General features: G+C 40.0%; 1 protein-coding gene across 7 annotated transcripts in view; it reads right to left on the bottom strand.

The window, feature by feature from the left end:
* Window positions 1-13,560: 13,560 nt before the first annotated feature.
* AKAP9 (A-kinase anchoring protein 9) overlaps window positions 13,561-24,444 on the bottom strand; it is a 155,006-nt gene continuing 144,122 nt past the window's right edge. For all 7 annotated transcript variants that reach the window (XM_040472711.1, XM_040472714.1, XM_040472709.1 and 4 more), the window contains 6 exons: window positions 24,195-24,395; window positions 23,107-23,339; window positions 21,132-21,217; window positions 19,848-19,977; window positions 18,307-18,446; window positions 13,561-14,110 (listed from right to left, as the gene is read on the bottom strand). In XM_040472711.1, the coding sequence (XP_040328645.1) occupies window positions 14,076-14,110; window positions 18,307-18,446; window positions 19,848-19,977; window positions 21,132-21,217; window positions 23,107-23,339; window positions 24,195-24,395 (825 nt within the window). In that variant the 3' untranslated portion in view covers window positions 13,561-14,075. The remainder of the gene's footprint in view (window positions 14,111-18,306; window positions 18,447-19,847; window positions 19,978-21,131; window positions 21,218-23,106; window positions 23,340-24,194; window positions 24,396-24,444) is intronic.

Genomic DNA, 24,444 nt, shown 5'->3' on the forward strand with positions numbered 1-24,444 from the left:
AACAGTCTCTTATGCTTTGGCTCTCTCCCACTCTAACCTCTTTTTTTTTTTTTTCCTTCCCCTCCCCCATGGGTTCCTGTTAAGTTTCTCAGGATCCACATAAGAGTGAAACCATATGGTATCTGTCTTTCTCTGTATGGCTTATTTCACTTAGCATCACACTCTCCAGTTCCATCCACGTTGCTACAAAAGGCCATATTTCATTTTTTCTCATTGCCACGTAGTATTCCATAGTGTATATAAACCACAATTTCTTTATCCATTCATCAGTTGATGGACATTTAGGCTCTTTCCATAATTTGGCTATTGTTGAGAGTGCTGCTATGAACATTGGGGTACAAGTGCCCCTATGCATCAGTACTCCTGTGTCCCTTGGATAAATTCCTAGCAGTGCTATTGCTGGGTCATAGGGTAGGTCTATGTTTAATTTTCTGAGGAACCTCCACACTGCTTTCCAGAGCGGCTGCACCAATTTGCATTCCCACCAACAGTGCAAGAGGGTTCCCGTTTCTCCACATCCTCTCCAGCATCTATAGTCTCCTGATTTGTTCATTTTGGCCACTCTGACTGGCGTGAGGTGATATCTGAGTGTGGTTTTGATTTGTATTTCCCTGATAAGGAGCGACGCTGAACATCTTTTCATGTGCCTGTTGGCCATCCGGATGTCTTCTTTAGAGAAGTGTCTATTCATGTTTTCTGCCCATTTCTTCACTGGGTTATTTGCTTTTCGGGTGTGGAGTTTGGTGAGCTCTTTATAGATTCTGGATACTAGCCCTTTGTCCGATATGTCATTTGCAAAGATCTTTTCCCATTCCGTTGGTTGCCTTTTAGTTTTGTTGGTTGTTTCCTTTGCTGTGCAGAAGCTTTTTATCTTCATAAGGTCCCAGTAATTCACTTTTGCTTTTAATTCCCTTGCCTTTGGGGATGTGTCGAGTAAGAGATTGCTACGGCTGAGGTCAGAGAGGTCTTTTCCTGCTTTCTCCTCTAAGGTTTTGATGGTTTCCTGTCTCACATTCAGGTCCTTGATCCATTTTGAGTTTATTTTTGTGAATGGTGTGAGAAAGTGGTCTAGTTTCAACCTTCTGCATGTTGCTGTCCAGTTCTCCCAGCACCATTTGTTAAAGGGACTGTCTTTTTTCCATTGGATGTTCTTTCCTGCTTTGTCAAAGATGAGTTGGCCATACGTTTGTGGGTCTAGTTCTGGGGTTTCTATTCTATTCCATTGGTCTATGTGTCTGTTTTTGTGCCAATACCATGCTGTCTTGATGATGACAGCTTTGTAGTAGAGGCTAAAGTCTGGGATTGTGATGCCTCCTGCTTTGGTCTTCTTCTTCAAAATTACTTTGGCTATTGGGGCCTTTTGTGGTTCCATATGAATTTTAGGATTGCTTGTTCTAGTTTCGAGAAGAATGCTGGTGCAATTTTGATTGGGATTGCATTGAATGTGTAGATAGCTTTGGGTAGTATTGACATTTTGACAATATTTATTCTTCCAATCCATGAGCAGGGAATGTCTTTCCATTTCTTTAAATCTTCTTCAATTACCTTCATAAGTTTTCTATAGTTTACAGCATACAGATCCTTTACATCTTTGGTTAGATTTATTCCTAGGTATTTTATGCTTCTTGGTGCAATTGTGAATGGGATCAGTTTCTTTATTTGTCTTTCTGTTGCTTCATTGTTCGTGTATAAGAATGCAACTGATTTCTGTACATTGATTTTGTATCCTGCAACTTTGCTGAATTCATGTATCAGTTCTAGCAGACTTTTGGTGGAGTCTATCGGATTTTCCATGTATAATATCATGTCATCTGCAAAAAGCGAAAGCTTGACTTCATCTTTGCCAATTTTGATGCCTTTGGTTTCCTTTTGTTGTCTGATTGCTGATGCTAGAACTTCCAGCACTATGTTGAACAACAGCGGTGAGAGTGGGCATCCCTGTCGTGTTCCTGATCTCAGGGAAAAAGCTCTCAGTTTTTCCCTGTTGAGGATGATGTTCGCTGTGGGCTTTTCATAAATGGCTTTTATGATCTTTAAGTATGTTCCTTCTATCCCGACTTTCTCAAGGGTTTTTATTAAGAAAGGGTGCTGGATTTTGTCAAAGGCCTTTTCTGCATCGATTGACAGGATCATATGGTTTTTCTCTTTTTTTTTGTTAATGTGATGTATCACGTTGATTGATTTGCGAATGTTGAACCAGCCCTGCATCCCAGGAATGAATCCCACTTGATCATGGTGAATAATTCTTTTTATATGCCGTTGAATTCGATTTGCTAGTATCTTATTGAGAATTTTGGCATCCATATTCATCAGGGATATTGGTCTGTAGTTCTCTTTTTTGACTGGGTCTCTGTCTGGTTTAGGAATCAAAGTAATACTGGCTTCATAGAATGAGTCTGGAAGTTTTCCTTCCCTTTCTATTTCTTGGAATAGCTTGAGAAGGATAGGTATTATCTCTGCTTTAAACGTCTGGTAGAACTCCCCTGGGAAGCCATCTGGTCCTGGACTCTTACTTGTTGGGAGATTTTTGATAACCGATTCAATTTCTTCGCTGGTTATGGGTCTGTTCACGCTTTCTATTTCCTCCTGATTGAGTTTTGGAAGCGTGTGGGTGTTCAGGAATTTGTCCATTTCTTCCAGGTTGTCCAATTTGTTGGCATATAATTTTTCATAGTATTCCCTGATAATTGTTTGTATCTCTGAGGGATTGGTTGTAATAATTCCATTTTCATTCATGATTTTATCTATTTGGGTCATCTCCCTTTTCTTTTTGAGAAGCCTGGCTAGAGGTTTGTCAATTTTGTTTATTTTTTCAAAAAACCAACTCTTGGTTTCGTTGATCTGCTCTACAGTTTTTTTAGATTCTATATTGTTTATTTCTGCTCTGATCTTTATTATTTCTCTTCTTCTGCTGGGTTTAGGCTGCCTTTGCTGTTCTGCTTCTATTTCCTTTAGGTGTGCTGTTAGATTTTGTATTTGGGATTTTTCTTGTTTCTTGAGATAGGCCTGGATTGCAATGTATTTTCCTCTCAGGACTGCCTTCGCTGCGTCCCAAAGCGTTTGGATTGTTGTATTTTCATTTTCGTTTGTTTCCATATATTTTTTAATTTCTTCTCTAATTGCCTGGTTGACCCACTCATTCGTTAGTAGGGTGTTCTTTAACCTCCATGCTTTTGGAGGTTTTCCAGACTTTTTTCTGTGGTTGATTTCAAGCTTCATAGCATTGTGGTCTGAAAGTATGCATGGTATGATTTCAATTCTTGTAAACTTATGAAGGGCTGTTTTGTGACCCAGTATATGATCTATCTTGGAGAATGTTCCATGTGCACTCGAGAAGAAAGTATATTCTGTTGCTTTGGGATGCAGAGTTCTAAATATATCTGTCAAGTCCATCTGATCCAATGTCTCATTCAGGGCCCTTGTTTCTTTATTGACCGTGTGTCTAGATGATCTATCCATTTCTGTAAGTGGGGTGTTAAAGTCCCCTGCAATGACCACATTCTTCTCAATAAGGTTGCTTATATTTATGAGTAATTGTTTTATATATTTGGGCGCTCCGGTATTCGGCGCATAGACATTTATAATTGTTAGCTCTTCCTGATGGATAGACCCTGTCACTATTATATAATGTCCTTCTTCATCTCTTGTTACAGCCTTTAATTTAAAGTCTAGTTTGTCTGCTATAAGTATGGCTACTCCAGCTTTCTTTTGGCTTCCAGTAGCATGATAAATAGTTCTCCATCCCCTCACTCTCAATCTAAAGGTGTCCTCAGGTCTAAAATGAGTCTCTTGTAGACAGCAAATAGATGGGTCTTGTTTTTTTATCCATTCTGATACCCTATGTCTTTTGGTTGGCGCATTTAATCCATTTACATTCAGTGTTATTATAGAAAGATATGGGTTTAGAGTCATTGTGATGTCTGTATGTTTTATGCTTGTAGTGATGTCTCTGGTACTTTGTCTCACAGGGTCCCCCTTAGGATCTCTTGTAGGGCTGGTTTAGTGGTGACAAATTCCTTCAGTTTTTGTTTGTTTGGGAAGACCTTTATCTCTCCTTCTATTCTAAATGACAGGCTTGCTGGATAAAGGATTCTCGGCTGCATATTTTTTCTGTCTAGCACACTGAAAATCTCGTGCCAATTCTTTCTGGCCTGCCAAGTTTCAAAAGAGAGATCAGTCACGAGTCTTATAGGTCTCCCTTTATATGTGAGGGCACGTTTACCCCTTGCTGCTTTCAGAATTTTCTCTTTATCCTTGTATTTTGCCAGTTTCACTATGATATGTCGTGCAGAAGATCGATTCAAGTTACGTCTGAAGGGAGTTCTCTGTGCCTCTTGGATTTCAATGCCTTTTTCCTTCCCCAGTTCAGGGAAGTTCTCAGCTATGATTTCTTCAAGTACCCCTTCAGCACCTTTCCCTCTCTCTTCCTCCTCTGGGATACCAATTATGCATATATTATTTCTTTTTAGTGTATCACTTAGTTCTCTAATTTTCCCCTCATACTCCTGGATTTTTTTCTCTCTCTTTTTCTCAGCTTCCTCTTTTTCCATAACTTTATCTTCTAGTTCACCTATTCTCTCCTCTGCCTCTTCAATCCGAGCCGTGGTGGTTTCCATTTTGTTATGCATTTCGTTTAAAGCGTTTTTCAGCTCCTCGTGACTGTTCCTTAGTCCCTTGATCTCTGTAGCAAGAGATTGTCTGTCAGCTATTCTGTTTTCAAGCCCAGCGATTAATTTTATGACTATTATTCTAAATTCACTTTCTGTTATATTATTTAAATCCTTTTTGATCAGCTCATTAGCTGTTGTTATTTCCTGGAGATTCTTCTGAGGGGAATTCTTCCGCTTGGTCATTTTGGATAGTCCCTGGCGTGGTGAGGACCTGCAGGGCACTTCCCCCGTGCTGTGGTGTATAACTGGAATTGGTGGGCGGAGCCGCAGTCAGACCTGATGTCTGCCCCCAGCCCACCGCTGGGGCCACAGTCAGACTGGCGTGTGCCTTCTCTTCCCCTCTCCTAGGGGCGGGATTCACTGTGGGGTGGCGTGGCCCGTCTGGGCTACTTGCACACTGCCAGGCTTGTGATGCTGGGGATCTGGCGTCTTAGCTGGGGTGGGTAGGCAAGGTGCACAGGGGCAGGAGGGGCAGGCTTAGCTTGCTTCTCCTTAGGTGATCCACTTCAGGAGGGGCCCTGTGGCAGTAGGAGGGAATCAGATCCGCTGCCGGAGGTTTGGCTCCGCAGAAGCGCAGAGTTGGGTGTTTGCGCGGAGCGAGCAAGTTCCCTGGCAGGAACTGGTTCTCTTTGGGATTTTGGCTGGGGGATGGGCGGGGGAGATGGCGCTGGCGAGCGCCTTTGTTCCCCACCAAACTGAGCTCTGTCGTCCGGGGGCTCAGCAGCTCTCCTTCCCTTTGTCCTCCAGCCTTCCCGCTTTCTGAGCAGAGCTGTTAACTTATGACCTCCCAGACGCTAAGTCGCGCTTGCTGTCGGAACACAGTCCGTCAGGCCCCTCCGCTTTTTGCAAGCCAGACTCGGGGGCTCTGCTTGGCCGGCGAGCCGCCCCTCCGCCCCGGCTCCCTCCCACCAGTCCGTGGAGCGCGCACCGCCTCGCCGCCCTTCCTACCCTCTTCCGTGGGCCTCTCGTCTGCGCTTGGCTCCGGCGACTCCGTTCTGCTAATCCTCTGGCGGTTTTCTGGGTTATTTAGGCAGGTGTAGGTGGAATCTAAGTGATCAGCAGGACACACGGTGAGCCCAGCGTCCTCCTACACCGCCATCTTCCCTCTCCTCTTTATGAGTTGTTTTAAAGAGCCACTGGAATTAGCACACCATTCAGGCAGTTATTTCAGATTAAATATTACAGCTTACTAGTGTTTGTTTCAGAAAAGAGTAAAAGCAGTCTTTTTTAAATTGAAAATTTTCTGGATTGCTAACTTTTTGGTTCTCTGCATGTATCCTTAAGATAAAATGGTCTTTAAATTTGGGCAGGTTGTGCATAGGTTTGCAAATGTACGTTTGAAAACGTACGTTTTCAGTTAATACCCTTATATTATCCAGGCAGACTCTTGTTCCTGCAGTAGTTTCCCATTTCACTGGTACTGTGCAGATTAAACTGTATTCTAGGACTTCTTGTTCAGTCTTTCCAGAGATTTTAAGTGGTGTGACCTTTTTGTCATTGGTCACACTTTTTCCATACGTAAAGGAAAGTATAAAGTCCTTTAGGAACTTCAGATCTTATTATCTTATAAACATATTTGATAATATGGTATACAAAATATCATATGAAAAAGTCATAGATTATTCAATTACCTGGCTTCCACTTGAACTTATTTAGGTAACAGGTGGCTCAGTTACCTTCTAAGGTAGCTCACTTAGTTTTTTAGACAGCTCCCATTTTTAATTTTTTTTTTTTAAACGTTTATTTATTGTTGAGACAGAGACAGAGCATGAACGGGAGAGGGGCAGAGAGAGAGGGAGACACAGAACCGGAAGCAGGCTCCAGGCTCTGAGCCATCAGCCCAGAGCCCGACGCGGGGCTCGAACTCACGGTCCGTGAGATCGTGACGCTCAACTGACTGAGCCACCCAGGTGCCCCAGACAGCTCCCATTTTTAAAAATTTGTATTAGAGCTATAATCTGGGGGCACCTGGCTGCCTCAGTCAGTAAAGCATGCGACTCGGTCTCAGGGTTGGGAGTTCAAACCCCACATTGGGTGTGGAGCTTACTTTAAAAAAAACAAACAAACTGCCATCTGTTTCAACATCCCATTTACAGTCCTAATTGTGTTCTCTGAAGCTGTATTATGTATCTCTGAGCTATCTGAATGTAGATCTAATGTTCCTTCAAATCTTTCATCATTGTGTTAGTTTCCTAGGGCTGCTATACCTCCCACAAACTGGATGACTTAAAATCTTTTTTTTTTCAACGTTTTATTTATTTTTGGGACAGAGAGAGACAGAGCATGAACGGGGGAGGGGCAGCGAGAGAGGGAGACACAGAATCGGAAACAGGCTCCAGGCTCTGAGCCATCAGCCCAGAGCCTGACGCAGGGCTCGAACTCACGGACCGCGAGATCGTGACCTGGCTGAAGTCGGACGCTTAACCGACTGCGCCACCCAGGCGCCCCAAACTGGATTACTTAAAAGACATTTAGAGGCACCTGGGTGGCTCAATCGGTTAAGTGTCTGACTCTTGGTTTCGACTCAGATCATGCTCTCAAGGTTCATGAGTTCAAGCCCCACATCAGGCTCCACACTGACAGTGCAGAGCCTGCTTGGTATTTTGTCTGCCCCTCTGCTGCTCATGCTCTAAAAAATAAACTTAAAAAAAAATGGACACTTATTCTCCATTTCTGGAAGCCGGAAGTCTGAAATTAAGGCGTTGGCAAGGCCTTGCTCTCTCTGAAGGCCCTAGGGGAGTGTCTTTCCTTGCTTGTTCCTAGCTTTCACTGGCTCTTACAGTCTTTGGCATTCCTTGGCTTGTAGCTACATCACTCCAGTCACTGCCTCTGATTTCACATGGCCTTCTGCCCTTCGGGTGTCTGTGAGTCTTTGCATTGGTTTGTTTTGAAAGCCACCAGCCTTGGATTTCAGGCTTACTCTAACCAAGTTTGACTTCATCTTAACTCATTATATCTGCAAAGTCTGATTTCCAAATAAGGTTACTTTTGAAATTCTGAGTGGCTGTGAATTTGGGGGGGACACGGTTCTACCCCATATGATTGTGTTAAGTATGTCCAATTTCTTCACTGATTCCTTTACTTTGTAATTTTTTCTGTGTTGGTGCGTATAGCATGTAGCTTACTCATTTTCATATTATGTTTTGTGAAATTACCCATTTTTCTGTTAATTCATAGGACACTTCTAGTCTGCAACTATTAAAAATAATCTTTTGGTGGTGCCTGGGTGGCTCAGTGGGTTAAGTGTCTGACCCTTGATTTTGGCGCAAGTTATGATCTCACAGTTGTGAGGCAGAGCGCTGTATCAGGATCCAAGCTGACAGCGCAGAGCCTGCTTGGGATTCCTTCTCTCTCTAAAGCAGGGGTACCTCGGTGGTTAAGCATCCAACTTCAGCTCAGGTCATGATTTCACAGTCATGGGATAGAGCTCCCAATCAGGCTCCATGCAGGATGTGGAGCCTGCTTTAGATTCTTTCCCTCTGTCTGCCCCTCCCCTCCTCTTTCTCTCTCAAAAATAAATAAATAAAAATAATCCCTTAACCAGTCTCCCTGTAAGCCAAGCCTCTCCTTAGTAGTTGTATTTGAATATGGAATGGTTTGTAAACACCCTTCTTAAATGTGGCTCCTAGAAGTAAGTGCATTTATGGACCACACTAGTGCTGTGCTAATGATAAGCATTTTATGTTAGCTTTTTTCTCTGTTTAATCTTCACAATCACACTGAGGAAGGGACTATTTTATTCACTTTTCAGAAATGGAAACTAAGGCTTAGCAAGGCTTTTCTTAAATTCCAGTAATTTAGCTTTATCTTTTTCTGCTCCCTGAAAAGCCATCTTTGTTGTTGAGTTTACTACTTTATGAGGTTTTGATGGGCAGGAGAGATTGCAAGGCATTATTCTTTCTGGCTTAAATATTTCTGATACCATCTTTTATGAAGTTTGTCTCTCTGGCTGTTATATATAAACTTTTAAAAATACACAAATTATATTTTCTATTATTAAAATTTCCCCACTATTTTAGTAAGAAATTTCAAAGTCAGAAGAATTTTTTCGTGAACATTTGTATACCCATTATCTAGATTCTGCCATTCATATTTTACTTATCACATATCTGCCCATCTATCAATCCATTTACTTTTTAGGTGTATTTCAAAGTAAACTGTACACATCAGTGTACATCTCCCTGAATTTTTCAGTGAGTATATAATTTACAGTTCAAAAATTTAATTTTGGTAAGTTTCACAGTGAAATAATTATTAATGTTGAGTTTTCACACATGAATAACCTCAATTAAATCTAGTTTATCGATTTTTAAAATTGTTACTGCTTTCTGGTCCTGTCTAAAAACCTTTGCCTGGCCCCCAGTCATGAAGACATTCACCTGTTCTTCTCTATTAAAATTTGATGGTTCTATTCAAGTCACATCGGGGTTACCCTAAACCAAAAATAATAATTAAAAAATTGACAGTTTTAGTATTTATGTTTACGTCTATGATCCATCTGGAATTAGTTTTTGAGTATAGTGTGAGACAGGAATTGAGGTTTGCTTTTTGTTTTTTTTAATGTTAGATATCTAGTTATTCCAGCACTATGTTGAAAATACTTTCTTTTCTTCATTGACTTGCTTTATTTAGTGCCTTTGTTGATAATGAAATAACCCTAAAAGTATGTCTTGGCTCTTTGCTGTATTCCACTGATCTGTAGGTGGAGCCCTATCCGGGACCAAATTGCTGTGAAAGGGAAAATCCAATTTCTACTCCGACTCTCAGAACACTTTATTGACATTTCTGGTCACCAAATGTATGGTGGTTTTCCCACACCAATTCTCTGTGGACACCCACTGGGTGTTTGACAATTTAGCTCGGTTCTGACACTATCCACCTGGGGTTACCACAGACCCCAATGGTTAAGGGCTTAGTCCCATACCAACTGCAAGTCCAGGTTGCTGCCTGTTTTTCTGAGTAGTCGGCTGTAAACCAGAGGTTTTCTGGATCTCCACCTTGGAGTTCCACAGTTTCTTAAAATGGCTCACAGAACTCAGAAAAGTTTACTTACTGGATTAACAGTTTCTTACAAAGGGAGGATGCAGCTCAGGAACAGCTAATTGAAGAGATGCTTAAGACAAGGTATGGGGGAAGGGGCCCAGAACTACCACGTCCTCTGGGCACACCACACTCCTGGCATCTCCACATGGTCACCAACCTGGAAAGCTTTCTGAACACTACCTATCCATCCTTCCATACGATAGGGATTTTGTGAAGGCTTCATTATGTAGGCATGATTGATTAAATCATCAGTCATTGGTGATTAATTCAACCTTCAGTCCCTCTCCATCCTAGAGGTCAGAGGGTGGGGCTAAAAGTTCTAACTCTCTAATCACTAGGTTGGTTTCCCTGGCAGCTGTGCCCCACTCTGAGGGGATTTCCAAAAGTCTCCTCATTAACAAACTCAAGTGTGGTTGAAATGGGCCTGTTTTGAATAAAACATCCTCTTCTTTTATTGCTCTTTTCACTTAAATTCCAAGATGTTTGAGGAACTCTTTGGCAAGAATGGGAGGAAGAACAAATACCTATTTATTACAGATCAACATCACAGTTGTTGCACCTTTAGTATTGAAATCAGGTTTGAAGTTTTAAGTCTTCTAACTTGGTTTTCTTTTTTTTCCCAAAGACTGCTTTGGTATCCTAGGTCCTCCTTTGCATTTCCATATGCATTTTCTTAAAAGTTTTTATTTGAATCTAGTTAGTTAACATACAGTATAATATTAGTTTCAGGTGTATAATAGAGATTCAGCAATTCAATACATCACTTGATGCTCATCACAAGTGCCCTCCTTAATCCCCATCATCGATTTCCCCCATCCACCCACCTACCTCCCCTCTGGTAACCATGTTTGTTCTCTACAGTTAAGAGTCTGTTTCTTTAAATGCTTATTTATTTTTGAGAGCGCACACAAGCAGAAGAGGGGGCCGGGGGTGGGGGGTGTAGGGACAGAGGATCCGTGCTGACTGTAGACAGCTCAGTGCTGGGCTCAAACTCAAAACTGCGTGATCATGACCCAAAGTTGAATGAACGCTTAACTGACTGAGCCACCCAGGTGCCCCAAGTGTCTGTTTCTTGGTTTGTCCCCTCTCTTTTCCTGTTTGCTTGTTTTCTTACATCCCACATGTGAAATCATATGGTATTTCTCTCTCTCTGACTTATTTTACTTAGCATAATACTAACTTCTATCCATGCCATTGTAAACAGGAAGATTTCATTTTTTACAGCTGATATTCCATTGTGTGTGTGTGTGTGTGTATGTACACACATACACCACATCTCTATCCATTGATAAAGTTGATGGATACTTGAACTGTTTCCATAATTTGCTGCTGTAAACATTGGGATGCATGTATCCCTTCAAATTAGTATTTGTGTCCATATGCATTTTAGAATCAACAGTTTTTACATGTATTGACATTTTACATTTTGATCTTGATAGGTGTTGCTATTTGGGGATTATTAAATCCCTTTTTCTTATTTTGAAACATTTGAGGTTTTTTTTTTTTTTTTTTTTTAAAGATTTCATTTTAAGTAATCTCTATATCCACTGTGGGGCTCAAACTTAAGAGTCACTTGCTTTACCAACTGAGCCAGCAAAGTGCCCTGGCATTGAAAGTTTTGAAGGGTTCATATTGACTTTTAACTAGGGCTCTCTTGGGACAGAAGCTAAGAATATTCTAGATTTCAGTCCTTACATATAAACTTGGATAGATGTGACATTTCAAAAACTAATTGGAAGAGTCCTTATATAATTATCCACGTGTTGTTTCCCCTAAAAACAAATGTTGAAAATCTGGGATTTTTTTTTTTAATCACTCCAGGTGAAAAGAATTTCAACTGATTCTTACGAAGACTTTCTTTTTTTCAATAGGGCGTCATCGTTGTATTGGGGAGAATTTTGCTTATGTTCAAATCAAGACAATTTGGTCCACTATGCTTCGTTTATATGAATTTGATCTCATTGATGGATATTTTCCCACTGTGAATTATACAACCATGATTCACACCCCTGAAAACCCAGTTATCCGATACAAACGAAGATCAAAATGAAAAAGGCTGCAAGGAACTAATATGTGGAACATCACTGTAAACTGCAAAAAGCATTTGAAGTGAATGAAGTTTATGAAACAACTCGTGGTATATTCTTTGTAATTTTAAAAAGCTTAACTTATGGTTTTTATATTTTCTTAACTGAATGGTTACATCAAATCTAATGGCATTTGAGGTATTTCCTAATAGTTTTATGATGGGTATATACTGTAGATGCTTTATTTAAGAAAATCAAGTTCATTAATAAGGAATTAGGGGGATCTTGGTAATTGACAGACTCTAAACATAGTTTCTAGATATTAAATTTAACAACAAAAATAGCTCTTGGCAAATAAGTTCAGGGTATTCAAATCATGATCTATAAGTATAAATGCCTAGGGAGATTCTTAGAAACCTTAGGTTATTTACTCGGTAATGTTTGTGTGTGTGAGTGAAGATGAGTGGGCAGGGAAGAAACTCACATTTAAAGCCTTGGATAAAAGAGAATCCCATCAGTTGTTTTGGTATGATGATACCCAGCAAAGATGGAGCTATGCTGTAGTTGAATGTCCTTTGAAATTTTAACTGGAAGTATTGTCTCCAGGAAATTGAGACTTAACAGTGACTTAATAATACTAAGACTGCACATGCATCTTGATCTAATTATTTAAATATTACAGATAAATTTGTATCTGGTTCCACATAGTCACATGTGTGTGAAAGCCCAAAATAAAGTCCTTAAAGGATACTTTTTGTTCTCTTTGGCTCTAGGTGGTTTTCTTCCTCCTCTCTAGAATTAGGGATGTTTCTGTTATTCTGTTTATTAAAACTTAACGTAGGTTAGTAACTTTTTTTTTTTAAATACAAACTTGGAGATCTGGAACTCTGGCTTTAAGATAAAGGTAATGTAAAGTAGGGTCTTTGGGGGTAGTATCATTGGTCACATTGTGCTGAAGCCTGTGTTCAAGAATCAACTCGAATTATAACTGGGGGCTTGACTATATACCTGTAATTTAACCACATAGTCTGTTTTCACTAGATCAGGCCAAAATATTTTCCTCCCCACTCATGTTAAACTATTTCTGAAGGAGTTTTTCATTTCTTGAAATGGTCTCTGGGAAAAAATGTAGTCTATTCACTAATTGTAAAGTGGTGTTTCAGTGAGAATTCAGGAAACTAGGAACTTGGGATGGGAAAAAAATTCCATCTTTGTACTAATTTCAAACTGTTTCCTTTATGAATTTAAGCAACAAACTATACTAGTATATACTACATTGATATACTAGACTAGTATATACTAGGCTAATGAAAATATCAATATGGCTTTAAAAAATACTACAGATGTGAAGTTGATAGAAACGTGCAAGAGAAACTCTTCCTCAAGAGGGAGAGAAAAATACCAATACTATCTAAGATTAGGACAACTTTCTGAATCTCAAAGTATACATATTTGAGATAATGAAATAATCTGCCCTGCCAAAGACTGAATGTTTGTTTCCCCCCACTTCAGCCCAGATTCTTGTTGAAACCCAATCCTCAATGTGATCGTATTTGGAAGTGGGGCATTTGGGAAGGTGATAGACCTCAGCTCCCTTGTCCCTTCTGCCATGTGAGGACAGAGCAGGGAGATGGCAGTCTATGTTACCTGATACCAAATCTGCTGGCACCTTGACTTCTGACTTCCCAACCTCCAGAACTGCAAGAAATAAATTTGTTTACAAGTTATCTAGTCCATGGTATTTGGTCACAGCAGCCTGAGTGGTCTAAGACATACACCAAAAACTATGGCTCAAGGATTAAGGACGTTCCAAAAAACAGTGTGGTTAAAATGGTGAAGTCATTTTTATTTCAGTACTTGACAAAATACCCCATAAAATTCAAAACTTCTACCATTATACAAAAATAGGTCTCTACAAGTGATATTATCTGTCTTTATCACCAGTAGCAAATATATTAGGGCAGAAACATGTAACTTCAGTAGCCTTATAAGAAAAGTGCAGGACACCTCAAGCTACACATTCAGCAGTATCATAATGCGCAAAAGTTTAATCTTTTCACCCATTCGATAAATACACAAGGTTTATAATTTAATCATTTAAATTAGCATTCCACAAATATACATGTAATTTAATGATTATTGTGCATGAATACATACACAATGCTAATATATACAAACTCCAGTTTGTTTCCATGTGCTGGCAAGGGATTTGTATACAATCATAAGCTGTGTTCATGTTGGTCCCGCTGAATATCCACAATACAAAAGCACAAAAGAACGAGTGATTTACAAAAGGGAATTTGTTTAAAATCACTTTGATTTATGTTTCAAAGGATTATCTTCTCATGCCAGCATGAAACTGGGTTGAACCTATGAGAGAAAAACAAGATATGTAATTTATTTCAAATTAAATTGCGATCTATACCTGACCAATTAGTACAGGCATTCTCTGGAGATGATGCAAGTCTGGTTTCAGACTGCTGTAATAAAGTGAATATTGCAATACAGAGAATCAAGTTTTTTTGTTTCCCTGGGCAAATAAAAGTTTATACTATACCATAGTCTATTAAGTGAGCAATAGCATTAGGTCTAAAATATTATTAAAAAATGTTAAACATCATCTGTGTTTTCAGGGAGTTGTAATCCTTGCTGGTAGAGGGTCTTGCCTTGATGTTGAAGGCTGCTGACTGATCAGGGTGGCTGGTGGCTGTGGCAATTACTTCGGATAAAACAAAAATGAAATTTGGATTGGCTCTTCCTTTCATGAACAATTTCTCTGTAGCATGTCATGCTGTTTGACAGCATTTTACTCAGTGTAGAACTTCTTTCAAAACTGGAGTCAGGGCACCTGGGTGGCTCAGTTGGTTAAGTGTCCGACTTCAGCTCAGGTCATGATCTCACAGTCTGTGAGTTTGAATGCTGCATCAGACTCTGTGCTGACAGCTCAGAGCCTGGATCCTGCTTTGAATTGTGTCTCCCTCTCTCTCTGCCCCTCCCCTGCTTGCACTCTGTCCCTCTCAAAAATAAACATTTAAAAAATTAAGAAGGGCCCCTGGGTGGCTCAGTCGAGCGGCTGACTTTGGCTCAGGTCACAAACTCACATTTTGGGAGTTTGAGCCCCATGTCGGGCTTCTCAGAGCCTGGAGCCTGCTTTGAATTCTGTGTCTCCCTCTCTGCCCCTCCCCTGCTCACACTTTGTCTCTCTCTGTGTCTCTCTCAAAAATAAATATTAAAAAAAAATTTTTTTTAATTAAGAAAAAAGTGGAGTCAATCCTCTCAAGCCCTGCTGCTTTATCAGCTAAGTTTTATGTAATATTCTAAATCCTTTGTTGTCATTTCAACAGTCTTCACAGCATCTTCACTAGAAACAGATTCCATCTCCAGAGACCCCTTTTTTTTGCCCATCCATAAGAAGGAACCCTCATTCACTCAAGTTTTATCATGACATTGCAGGAATTCAGTCACATCCTTAGACTCCACTTCTAACTCTAGTTCCCTGGCAGTTTCTACCACATCTGCAGTTACTTCCTACACTGTAAGTCTTGAACCCCTCAGAGTCATGGAAGAGGGTCGAAATCAACCTCCTCCAAACTCCTGTTCATGTGGATATTTTGACCTCTTCCCATGAATCACATACGTTCTTACATCTAGAATGATGAATCCTTTTTTTAAGGGGTTTGATTTACTTTGCCCAGATCTGTCAGGGGAATCACTATCTATGGGAGCTAGAACCTTACAAATTATATTTCTTAAGTAATAAGACTCGAAAATCAAAATTACTCCTTCATCCATGGGCTGCAGAACGGATGCTGTGTTAGCAGGCATGTAAACATTAATCCTGTTGTACATCAGAGCTTGTGGGTGAGCAGGTGGCATGGTCAATGAGCAGCAGTATTTTGAAAGCAATCTTTTCCTGAGCAGATCTCAACACAGCTTAAAATATTCAGGATATCCTGTTGTCAAGAGATGCAGAGTGTTCTATCCTGATGTAACACAGGCAGAGCAGATTTAGCATAATTCTTGAGGGCCTAAGGAATTTTGAAATGGTAAATGAGCATTGGCTTCACTTGCTCCATCAGCTCCTAACAAGAAAGTCAGCCCATCCTTTGAAGCTAGACACTGACTCTTCCTCTCCAGCTGTGAAAGCCCTAGATGGCATCTTCTTCCAAAAGACGGCTGTTTTGTCTACATTAAACATCTGTTTAGCGTAGCCACCTTCATGAATTATCTTAGCTAGATCTCTTGGAGCTTCTATGTTAGCACTTGTTGCTTTACCTTGCACTTTTATGCTGTGGAGACTTCTTTCCTTAAAACTTGTCAACCAACTTCTGCTAGCTTCAAACTTTCTTCTGCAGCTTCCTCATCTCACTCAGCCTTCAAAGAATTGAGAATTAAGGCCTTGCTCTGGATTAGGTTTTGGCCTAAGGAAATGTTGTGGTTGGTATGATATTCTACCCAGACCACTAAAACTTTTCCTTATCAGCAGTAAGGCTGTTTTGCTTTCTTATTCACGTGTTCACTGGTGCAAGCACTTTTAATTTCCTTGAGGAACCGGCATACAGATGAGCTCTTCCTTGAAGAACTTATCTTCTGCATTTACAGCTGGGCTCTTTGGTGCAAGAGGCCTACCTTTTGGCCTATCTTGGCTTTTGACATGTCTCCCTCACTAAGCTTAATCATTTCTAGCCTTTGATTTTAAGTGAGATGTGTGACTTTTCCTTTCACATGACTACTAAAACACCACTGCAGGGTTATTGACTGGCCTAATTTCAATATTGCTGTGTCTCAGGGAAGAAAGAGGCTCCAGGACAGGAAAAAAGACAGAGGAATGGCTGGTCCGTGGAGGACTCAGAACACATCCATTTATCGATTAAATTTGCTGTCTTATATGGCACTGTTTATGGTGCTTCCAGGACAATCACAATAGTAACATCAAAAGTCACTGATCATAATCTAAAGAAAAAGTATGAAACACTGTAACAATTACCAAAATGCGAGACATGAAAGTGAGCAAATGGTGTTGGAACGAATGGCACCACCAGACTTGCTCAACCCAGGGCTGCCACAAAACTTGATTTGTAAAAAAAAAAAAAAAAAAAAAAAAAAAAAATGCTTATCTGTAAATTGCAATAAAGCAAAGCACAATAAAACGAGGTATGCCTGTAGTGATTTCAAATTGGATTGTTACCTACACCAGACTAACCAGTTCATGAAGGGCAGAAGATTACTATTACCTGCCATTTAAAAAACTGCTTTTTATTTTTCTAAAAAAGTCTCATCCATACTTGAACTGATTTTTAAAAGAGATTTTGAACATATATTTAAAAGTCACTGTTGCTCTGTAGCAAGGTAAGACTAATGCTAAGATTCTCTTTAAAGTGCCCTGCAGGTTGAACGTTCTATATTATATTCTACACCTCCTGCCTCTTGAAAAATCTTTTGGTCTTCAAAATCTGAGTCTTGTGAAAGATACAAACCACAGCAAACCCTACCAAACAAAGTCCAGCTATGATTCTAACAGCTTCCTAGGACTACAAGTTGCTTGGGTTAAGTGATCTTTTGTATGAGGAGACAAACTACTACCCTATCTAGTTTGGGGGAACAGTAGGAAAAAAAGGGTCTTTAACAGAAATAAAAACAAAATGTAAAAGCTGATTTAAAATTAATTTAAAGCACATTAAAATGATTCAAACACTTGAATCAGGAGTGAATTGAAGGGAGACAGGGAAAATAGACTTTCCCATAATGAATAGGGCATCAATTTCTATTAAGTATGAATTTTTGTGTTTTTAAGCAGAGAAAAAAAAATGGTCATTTTTATAAAGTCTTTTGAATGGAACAGGTTTCATGGATCATGAATAAAAGCACTGGGTCCTAGTAGGGACAACAGCTGCAATAAATGCTTAAGATACATGCTTCCTTCTCTCATTCCCCACCCCTAATTTGCATGCCTCACCTCATATAGGTGACCCTTGAACAATGTGGGGGCTAGGGGTACTGACCCCTTGCACAGTTGAAAATCCATGTGTAACTTTTGACTCCTCCAAACTTAACTACTAATAGCTTACTACTGACTGAGAAAGCCTTACAGGTGACATAGAGGCAATTACCAGATATTTTTATATGTTGTAGTCTTACAATAAAATAATCTAGAGGAAAGAAAATGTTAAGAAAATCATAAGAATCATATGGAAGAAAAATACATTTACAGCATGGTACATAAATGGAGCTGTGCAGTTCAGCCTTGGGTTGTTTAGGAGTCCACTGTAATTAGGAACACCTTCTCCAGCAGACACTGTAAACCTCCCAGGCCTTTGTACCTTGGTGCCTGTTGTACATTTCATCTAATCAATCTGAGTAGGGTATCTTTTTGTGGGAGTGAAACTAGGGTGGTAAATCATTTCTGGAGTTGAATTCCTAAGTCTAACCTGGTACCTCATGAACTAAGCTCTGGGATTCAATTATCCTGATGAAGAAGGTCAAGGAGTTTCAAAAAGAGAAAGGAGAACTCTGGGTCTGTCCAGCACGATGGGGCTGCCAGTATTACACAGTTAGGGTGAGAGTACCTGACTGTACAGTTCCAAGTCGTCTTTGCAGTGCCTCTAGCCGAGTGATATAATCTGTCAAAGCTCTGTCAGGGTCGTAATTCTGAAGCTGGGAACATGCTAAGGAACCAGGATTTAAATCAGCTGGAGGGCCCGGGTACCTAGGAGATTAAAAATAGGAACATGAATCCAAATTATCCACAAATAATGCAAGTAACTTAACAACCTGCCACCATCCTGCCCTCAAAAGCTAGATCTTCAACTTGAGTTATGAACATAATAACTGATAACTGGCGAGAACAGTCAGAATTCACATTTGAACATTTCTTTACGTGTCTGCTATTGGTCCATAGGTGGCAAAATATCTGGCTTTGGAGAGTAGTTCTTGGTTTGACTACAGACTTCAGTTTTTTCATGTGCAAGGCTAAATATGGATTAGAGATTCTGAAAGTATACAGCCCAGGATCTGGCAAAAAGACTAAGAATCAGATACTTAATATCTGTACATTATTAGGGTTAAAAATTGAAACTAGGGAGCAGAAATTGTAACTCTACAATATTTCCAATATGTGGCCATGCTAAAAACAGATATGTTCTGTTAGCTCTCATCTGCTGATCCCATCTGATGTGTTCTTCCATCTTTATAACCATGTTTCTTAAATCATTCTTTTCTTCACTCAGTTGGCTGATAGGTTGTGCCAGCTCAGCATTATGCTCAGTAGTCCTTTCAGTCAATGAATCACAAGAAGTACTTGGGGACACTAAGCTAGGCCTAATCTATATCCCCTAAGGTTCTGAGTTTGTGATGTACAAGGCGAAAAAATTTCAATAAACTTAAAGCAGCTACTAAGTCATCATGAAAGTGTCCAGTAGAATGCCTGTTGCAGAAGCCCTCAATGAGCGCTGTGTATGTACAAATGTATGTTGTGGAGACTTTAGGGTTTTTTCACGATTTGCAGAGACTGTCGATTTAGTTAATACTTTTCCCAATGTCTAACCACAGCATATACTAAATAACACTTGATTAGTTCAGTTTCCAATACCCTTGGAAACCAGGCATAAATTCAAAAACTGGGGGCGCCTGGGTGGCTCAGTCGGTTAAGCGTCCGACTTCGACTCAGGTCACGATCTCACGGTTCGTGGGTTCGAGCCCCACATCGGGTTCTGTGCTGACAGCTTGGAGCCTGGACCCTGCTTCTGATTCTGTCTCTCCCTCTCTCTCTGCCCCTCCCCTGCTCATGCTGTCTCTCTCTCTCACAAATAAATAAATGTAAAAAAAAACAAAAAAACCAAAACAAAAAAACCAAAAACTCTTTGTGGGTGATGGGTATTGAGGAGGGCACTTGTTGGGATGAGCACTGGATGTTGTATATAAGCCAATCTGACAATAAGTTATATTAAAAAAATGTTTTTGATTCTGGACCTTAGCTTATGTAAATCATATACAACTGAGACACACCAGCTATTTCAAAGCAAAGGAGTCAAAGCCCTAACAGTGTCCTCCTTTCTCTGTTAAGTGTTAGCATATGTAACGAATCTCGGCAGCTTCGTCACACACTTACCTATTTTGAAAATGTAAAGGAGACCTAGGATAGTCCAGCTCTGATCTTGAGCGATATGCCATGTGTCTCGGTTCTCCGTATAGCTCCAGCCCCCCAGAAGAATGATAAAATGGGTCAGTCTTTTCAGCACCTAAAGTAATCCAAAATGTTACATACTTTAAGGGGGGGAAAAATCAAGCCCTTGGAAAATTTCTACAAAATAGGTAAGGGCTCAAAAGACTACCATACCGTACTATACAATATTACCTATTTATAGTCATTTTTAGTTATTCTTCCCAAAGAAGAGAAAAAACAGTAGAACGAACTATTGCTTTATTTTCCTTCAAGTATTTCTGATAATCTGGAACTATATGTCAAAGAAAATAAACTATTTTTAACTGGAGTATTTTCTTTTTAAAAGACTTCTATCTGAGTGTGAGTGGTTTAGAGAAAAAGATGATGTGGATAAAAAATACTACATCACACCATTCTACTGATTTATTAGAAAAAGCGTGAAATCAAGATTTGCTAACTTACAACAGAAAGCTCATTATAGTGCAAATTTCAGCTGTTTATGTACAAGGATGCGTATTTCAGACCACTTTGCTTAGGGTACCAAATGTTTTTCTCTGCTGCTCAGCTACTGGCAGAATGTGTAAAGGTGGTTTAATACCAATATGTACCTGTATGAATACAGTTACGCTCTGTGTCTGAAACTCTGTGTCCTCCCCAGTTTCTAAGCTCATCCTTATGCCTAAAATGTTGAAGTCCTAATGTTTGTTTCCACTTTTAGGTCGAGAGAGAAGGAATTTTAACTGTTACCATTACATACAACCTATTTGTCAACTCAAAACCTGAGTACTGTGAAAATTTCAAAACTGTAACTTCTATATGCCTGAATAACAGCAATCCTTTCTTGAATCAGAGCCTTAATGCAACCGTAAGAGTTGCATTAATCTTGGAGAGTGGGCTCTAGCCAGACTGCCAATGTTCAGCGCTGGCTCTGGGGCCAACAATAAATGCTTTATATGCCTCAGTTTTTCTTGTGTAAAGTGAGAATAACAGTAACTGTACTTACCTCACAGGATTGGCAAAATATACAGGATTGGGAAAAAGCAGGGCTAGTGTTCCATAAAAATGAGCTCTTGTTAACTCTTTAAAAATCAGCAAGGTCCCCAGCTCTGTTGCTTATAAGGGGTCTTTGGACAACACAAGTTCCAGAACACATTTTTTGGAAGATATTACATGTACAGTAATTTTAAACGAATCCTAAACATAAGAAAAGAAATCCTATTCTGACTTCACCTGGATTCAGTCCGAAGCCATCCCTGTTAATATTGATGGAACCAGAACTTGTGACTCGTTGCCAACGTCGAACCAAAAATTTCATTCTAAAAAAGATGCCAAGAAAAAGTTTCACAGCACCTCTAAAACAGAAAGAGTATAAATATACATTTCCCACAAAATTCAAGTCATACATTTGAATGTGAACACAGAAAAATTTCAACACAATCACATGACTGCCTAATCTAAAATCATGCAAATGTCCCCTAGTCTGGGGCAAAATTAACTAGAACAGGCTTTCCAAGAGGCATCAGAGGTCTCTTCTGTTCTGACTTTATAGAGGTATAAAGGACTCAAAGAGACGAAAAGCAAAAGTAGAAAAGAGAAAAGTAGATGGACAAAGGGCAAGAAATAATGAAAGGAGAAAAGACTAGAGAGACTACAAAGCAAATGAGATGGAAAGAAAATAAAAGATCTTAACACTAGCAGGGCAACTGAGCTGGGAAAGCTGGAGAAGCAGTGAGGCCATGTGATCAGGGATGAAAAACAACAAGGCATTAAAAGGAAGGGGTGGTGGTGGTGGCACTGCTGCCAACCAGTGGTAGCAAGCTGCTGCCTGCCCCACCCCTGGCCCAAGGAACTTTCTGGAACACCAATTTTGATTTCTTAATTCCAATCAGTTTTGAAGCCCAGTTTTAGGAAGGTGAAAATACAATGAACATGTAAGAGGACAAGAAAAAGGAGTTAGGATGACGTCCTTCAATGGCAACTGGCTTTCATAGAGCCTTCCCAAACGTTCCAGTAAAATTAATACCTAAACTCTCGTGACCTGTCATTTAGTGTCTTCCAAGTTATGAGCACACTCGTCTTCCTCCCTAGGAAGTAAGCTGCCTTAAGGGATTCAGACAAGGATTATAAATTTTTTCTTTATCAGTGCATCTCCTAGCACTTAAGCCTGTACAAGGTGTACAAGATGATGAAAGGAGAAACTGGAATCACCTGACAACAATGTGGAGAAGAACAGGCAAGGAGGGCCTCAGACCATTAACAAGATAAAACGTGAGTTCCTTTTGCAGAGCCAACATGGATGAGAACTGGGAGCCCTGGCTGATTATCCTAGCTCTATCACTACTGGCTTTGCAAACTTGCTGTGCCTCAGTTTCCTTGCCTGTGAGATGGTATTCTGGACCAGGTGATCTCAGACAGCTTTCAGTTAAAAAAATTCTGTCACATTTTTCAAAGAAAGGTAAAGGAAAAAGGACAAAACCCTTTGAAGACATATCAGATGTGACCTGACAGGAAGAACTTTAAAAACTGAAGTGCTTTTGAGACTGCCTGGTTACTACGTATATAAAAGGGAGGGGAAGCATGGAAAAACCGAGGTGTCGGGGTATATCGCACCTGGGTGACAGGACTGCAGGAAGCCAGGTCCTCAAGGGAGTTTGAGTCCTGGCACCATTTCAACTACAAACAGAATGAGTGCCAGTGTTGCCGGCTTAGAACTCCTAGAAAAGGCATGACAAAAGCACTAGCACAGTCCAATGCCCTAAAGGCTAATCTTGGGTTTGAATGCAGAGTTAGGCCAGGGCTCTGTGTAGCTAAGACCCAAGAGGGCATTATTTTAGCAAGGAAGACAATGAATGCAGGTAGCCTAAGTAAGTTTTCAAAAACATATTTTCCATCTTATGGTCCCTTTTATTTATACGTCTGAGCTGCTTCCTGGGCTTATTCAGGGTTAAAAACCAAACATAACAGAACAAAACAATCCAGACTGGAGGTGCCAGCTCTGAGTTACCAGCTGCCTGCACCTGGGAGTCCTCTTCATAGGGTCTCCACAGTACAACATAAAGTATCCCTGCTAAAAGGATGAAAGAAAGAAGTATGGCAAATGTCTCATACTGTATGAATACAGAGCACAACAGGCAGAGAGAAGAGTAGATTAAAAATCTAAATCCTTTTAGTGTCTATTAAAATGCATTTTCTGTCAAACATTTACCTTGAAATTGCCATGGACACTCTGACAGCTGACCGAAACCTGGTGAATCCCTTTGGACGGTGGGTAATCACCTCTAGGTCTGTGAAGGTTGGCTGCCCCCCCATCCGGGCGAGCAGAGCCAGTGTGGCATCTTCACACTCCTGGAACCCACCCAGTAACAGCAGCAGGTATTTCTTCTGATAAATGAGAGCTTTCCGAAAACTTTCTGCCCTCAGATATTTACCGTAAATTCTCTATGTTTAAAAAAGGGAAGAACACAAAGACATTATTAAGAAGCCATTCAAATTGTTCTCTAGAAAAAGATAACCTAGATTTTATTAAAAAAAAAAAAAAGTAGTAGAATGGCAGATACCCTACTACTGTTTTCTCCTTTATCAGCAAAGTTGAAAGTAAGGATAATCAACCTTAAATTTCACACTTCTGACTCTTTTTAGTCAGTGGAATGTGAACACAAACCTTATATCTATGTTTTTGGATTTTAGCCCCCATTCATACTTACTGCAAATGTTTTGGTCATTCCCTTATCATCTCAGTTTTTTTTGTCTACTTGTGTAGCTACTTTTACTAGTATAGTTGCTAAAATATTTAACTTTCAAATGCTAATGTTCTCTGTCCTTTAAGAGGCGTAAGTTTATGTTCATTCCATAGTTAAAACAAATATTCCAAACATTTTTCTTTCAGATTTTATATTAACATTTTACAAGTAGTTTTCCTACAATACTCATCACAGCCATGACAGAGGTTGTTCAGAGGGCTTATGATCTCACAGAGAATGACGCTCTGAAACTGAAGGAAGCAGAGCTTCTGTCGGCAGTGGAAAAGAGAACTTTCTGTTGGTCTGTTAGAGATGACATGGTGGGAAGTGGACCATGAGCTCAGGGTGCTGCCATTGAGACATGCCTCATCACAAAGTTTTTGTGACCAGCAAGGGACCTGCATTCATGACACAGACTGAATAGTGAGACCTAAGGACAGCCTGAATGCCACCTAATTTCTTCATTCTGTTCGGTTAAGATTAGTGAAAGATGAAACAAGGCAAAAGCAGGGGACCAGCTCTGGTGTATGTTTAGATGCAAGACGTCTCTTACCTTTATAGTGGCATGCTCAGAATCAGAGCTCAGATTCTGAAGTAAAGCTTCATTTCTTAGTTCAGCCTTCAGTTTGTACACTTCGGCTTCTGCTCTTTTCAAGGATTTTTGCAGAGTCAACTTTTCTCTGTTCCAGACTTCTTTTTCGGAAGCAATGATTGCTTCAATGTTGGCACTACCACTCAATGAAAACCTAGAAGACTACAGAAACCAGAGTATCCTTTAATGATTTTCAGGAATAAGTCTCTGA

The sequence above is a fragment of the Herpailurus yagouaroundi genome, unplaced genomic scaffold (genome assembly GCF_014898765.1).
Source record: "Herpailurus yagouaroundi ecotype Mexico unplaced genomic scaffold, PumYag 100, whole genome shotgun sequence".
Classification (NCBI taxonomy): domain Eukaryota; kingdom Metazoa; phylum Chordata; class Mammalia; order Carnivora; family Felidae; genus Herpailurus; species Herpailurus yagouaroundi.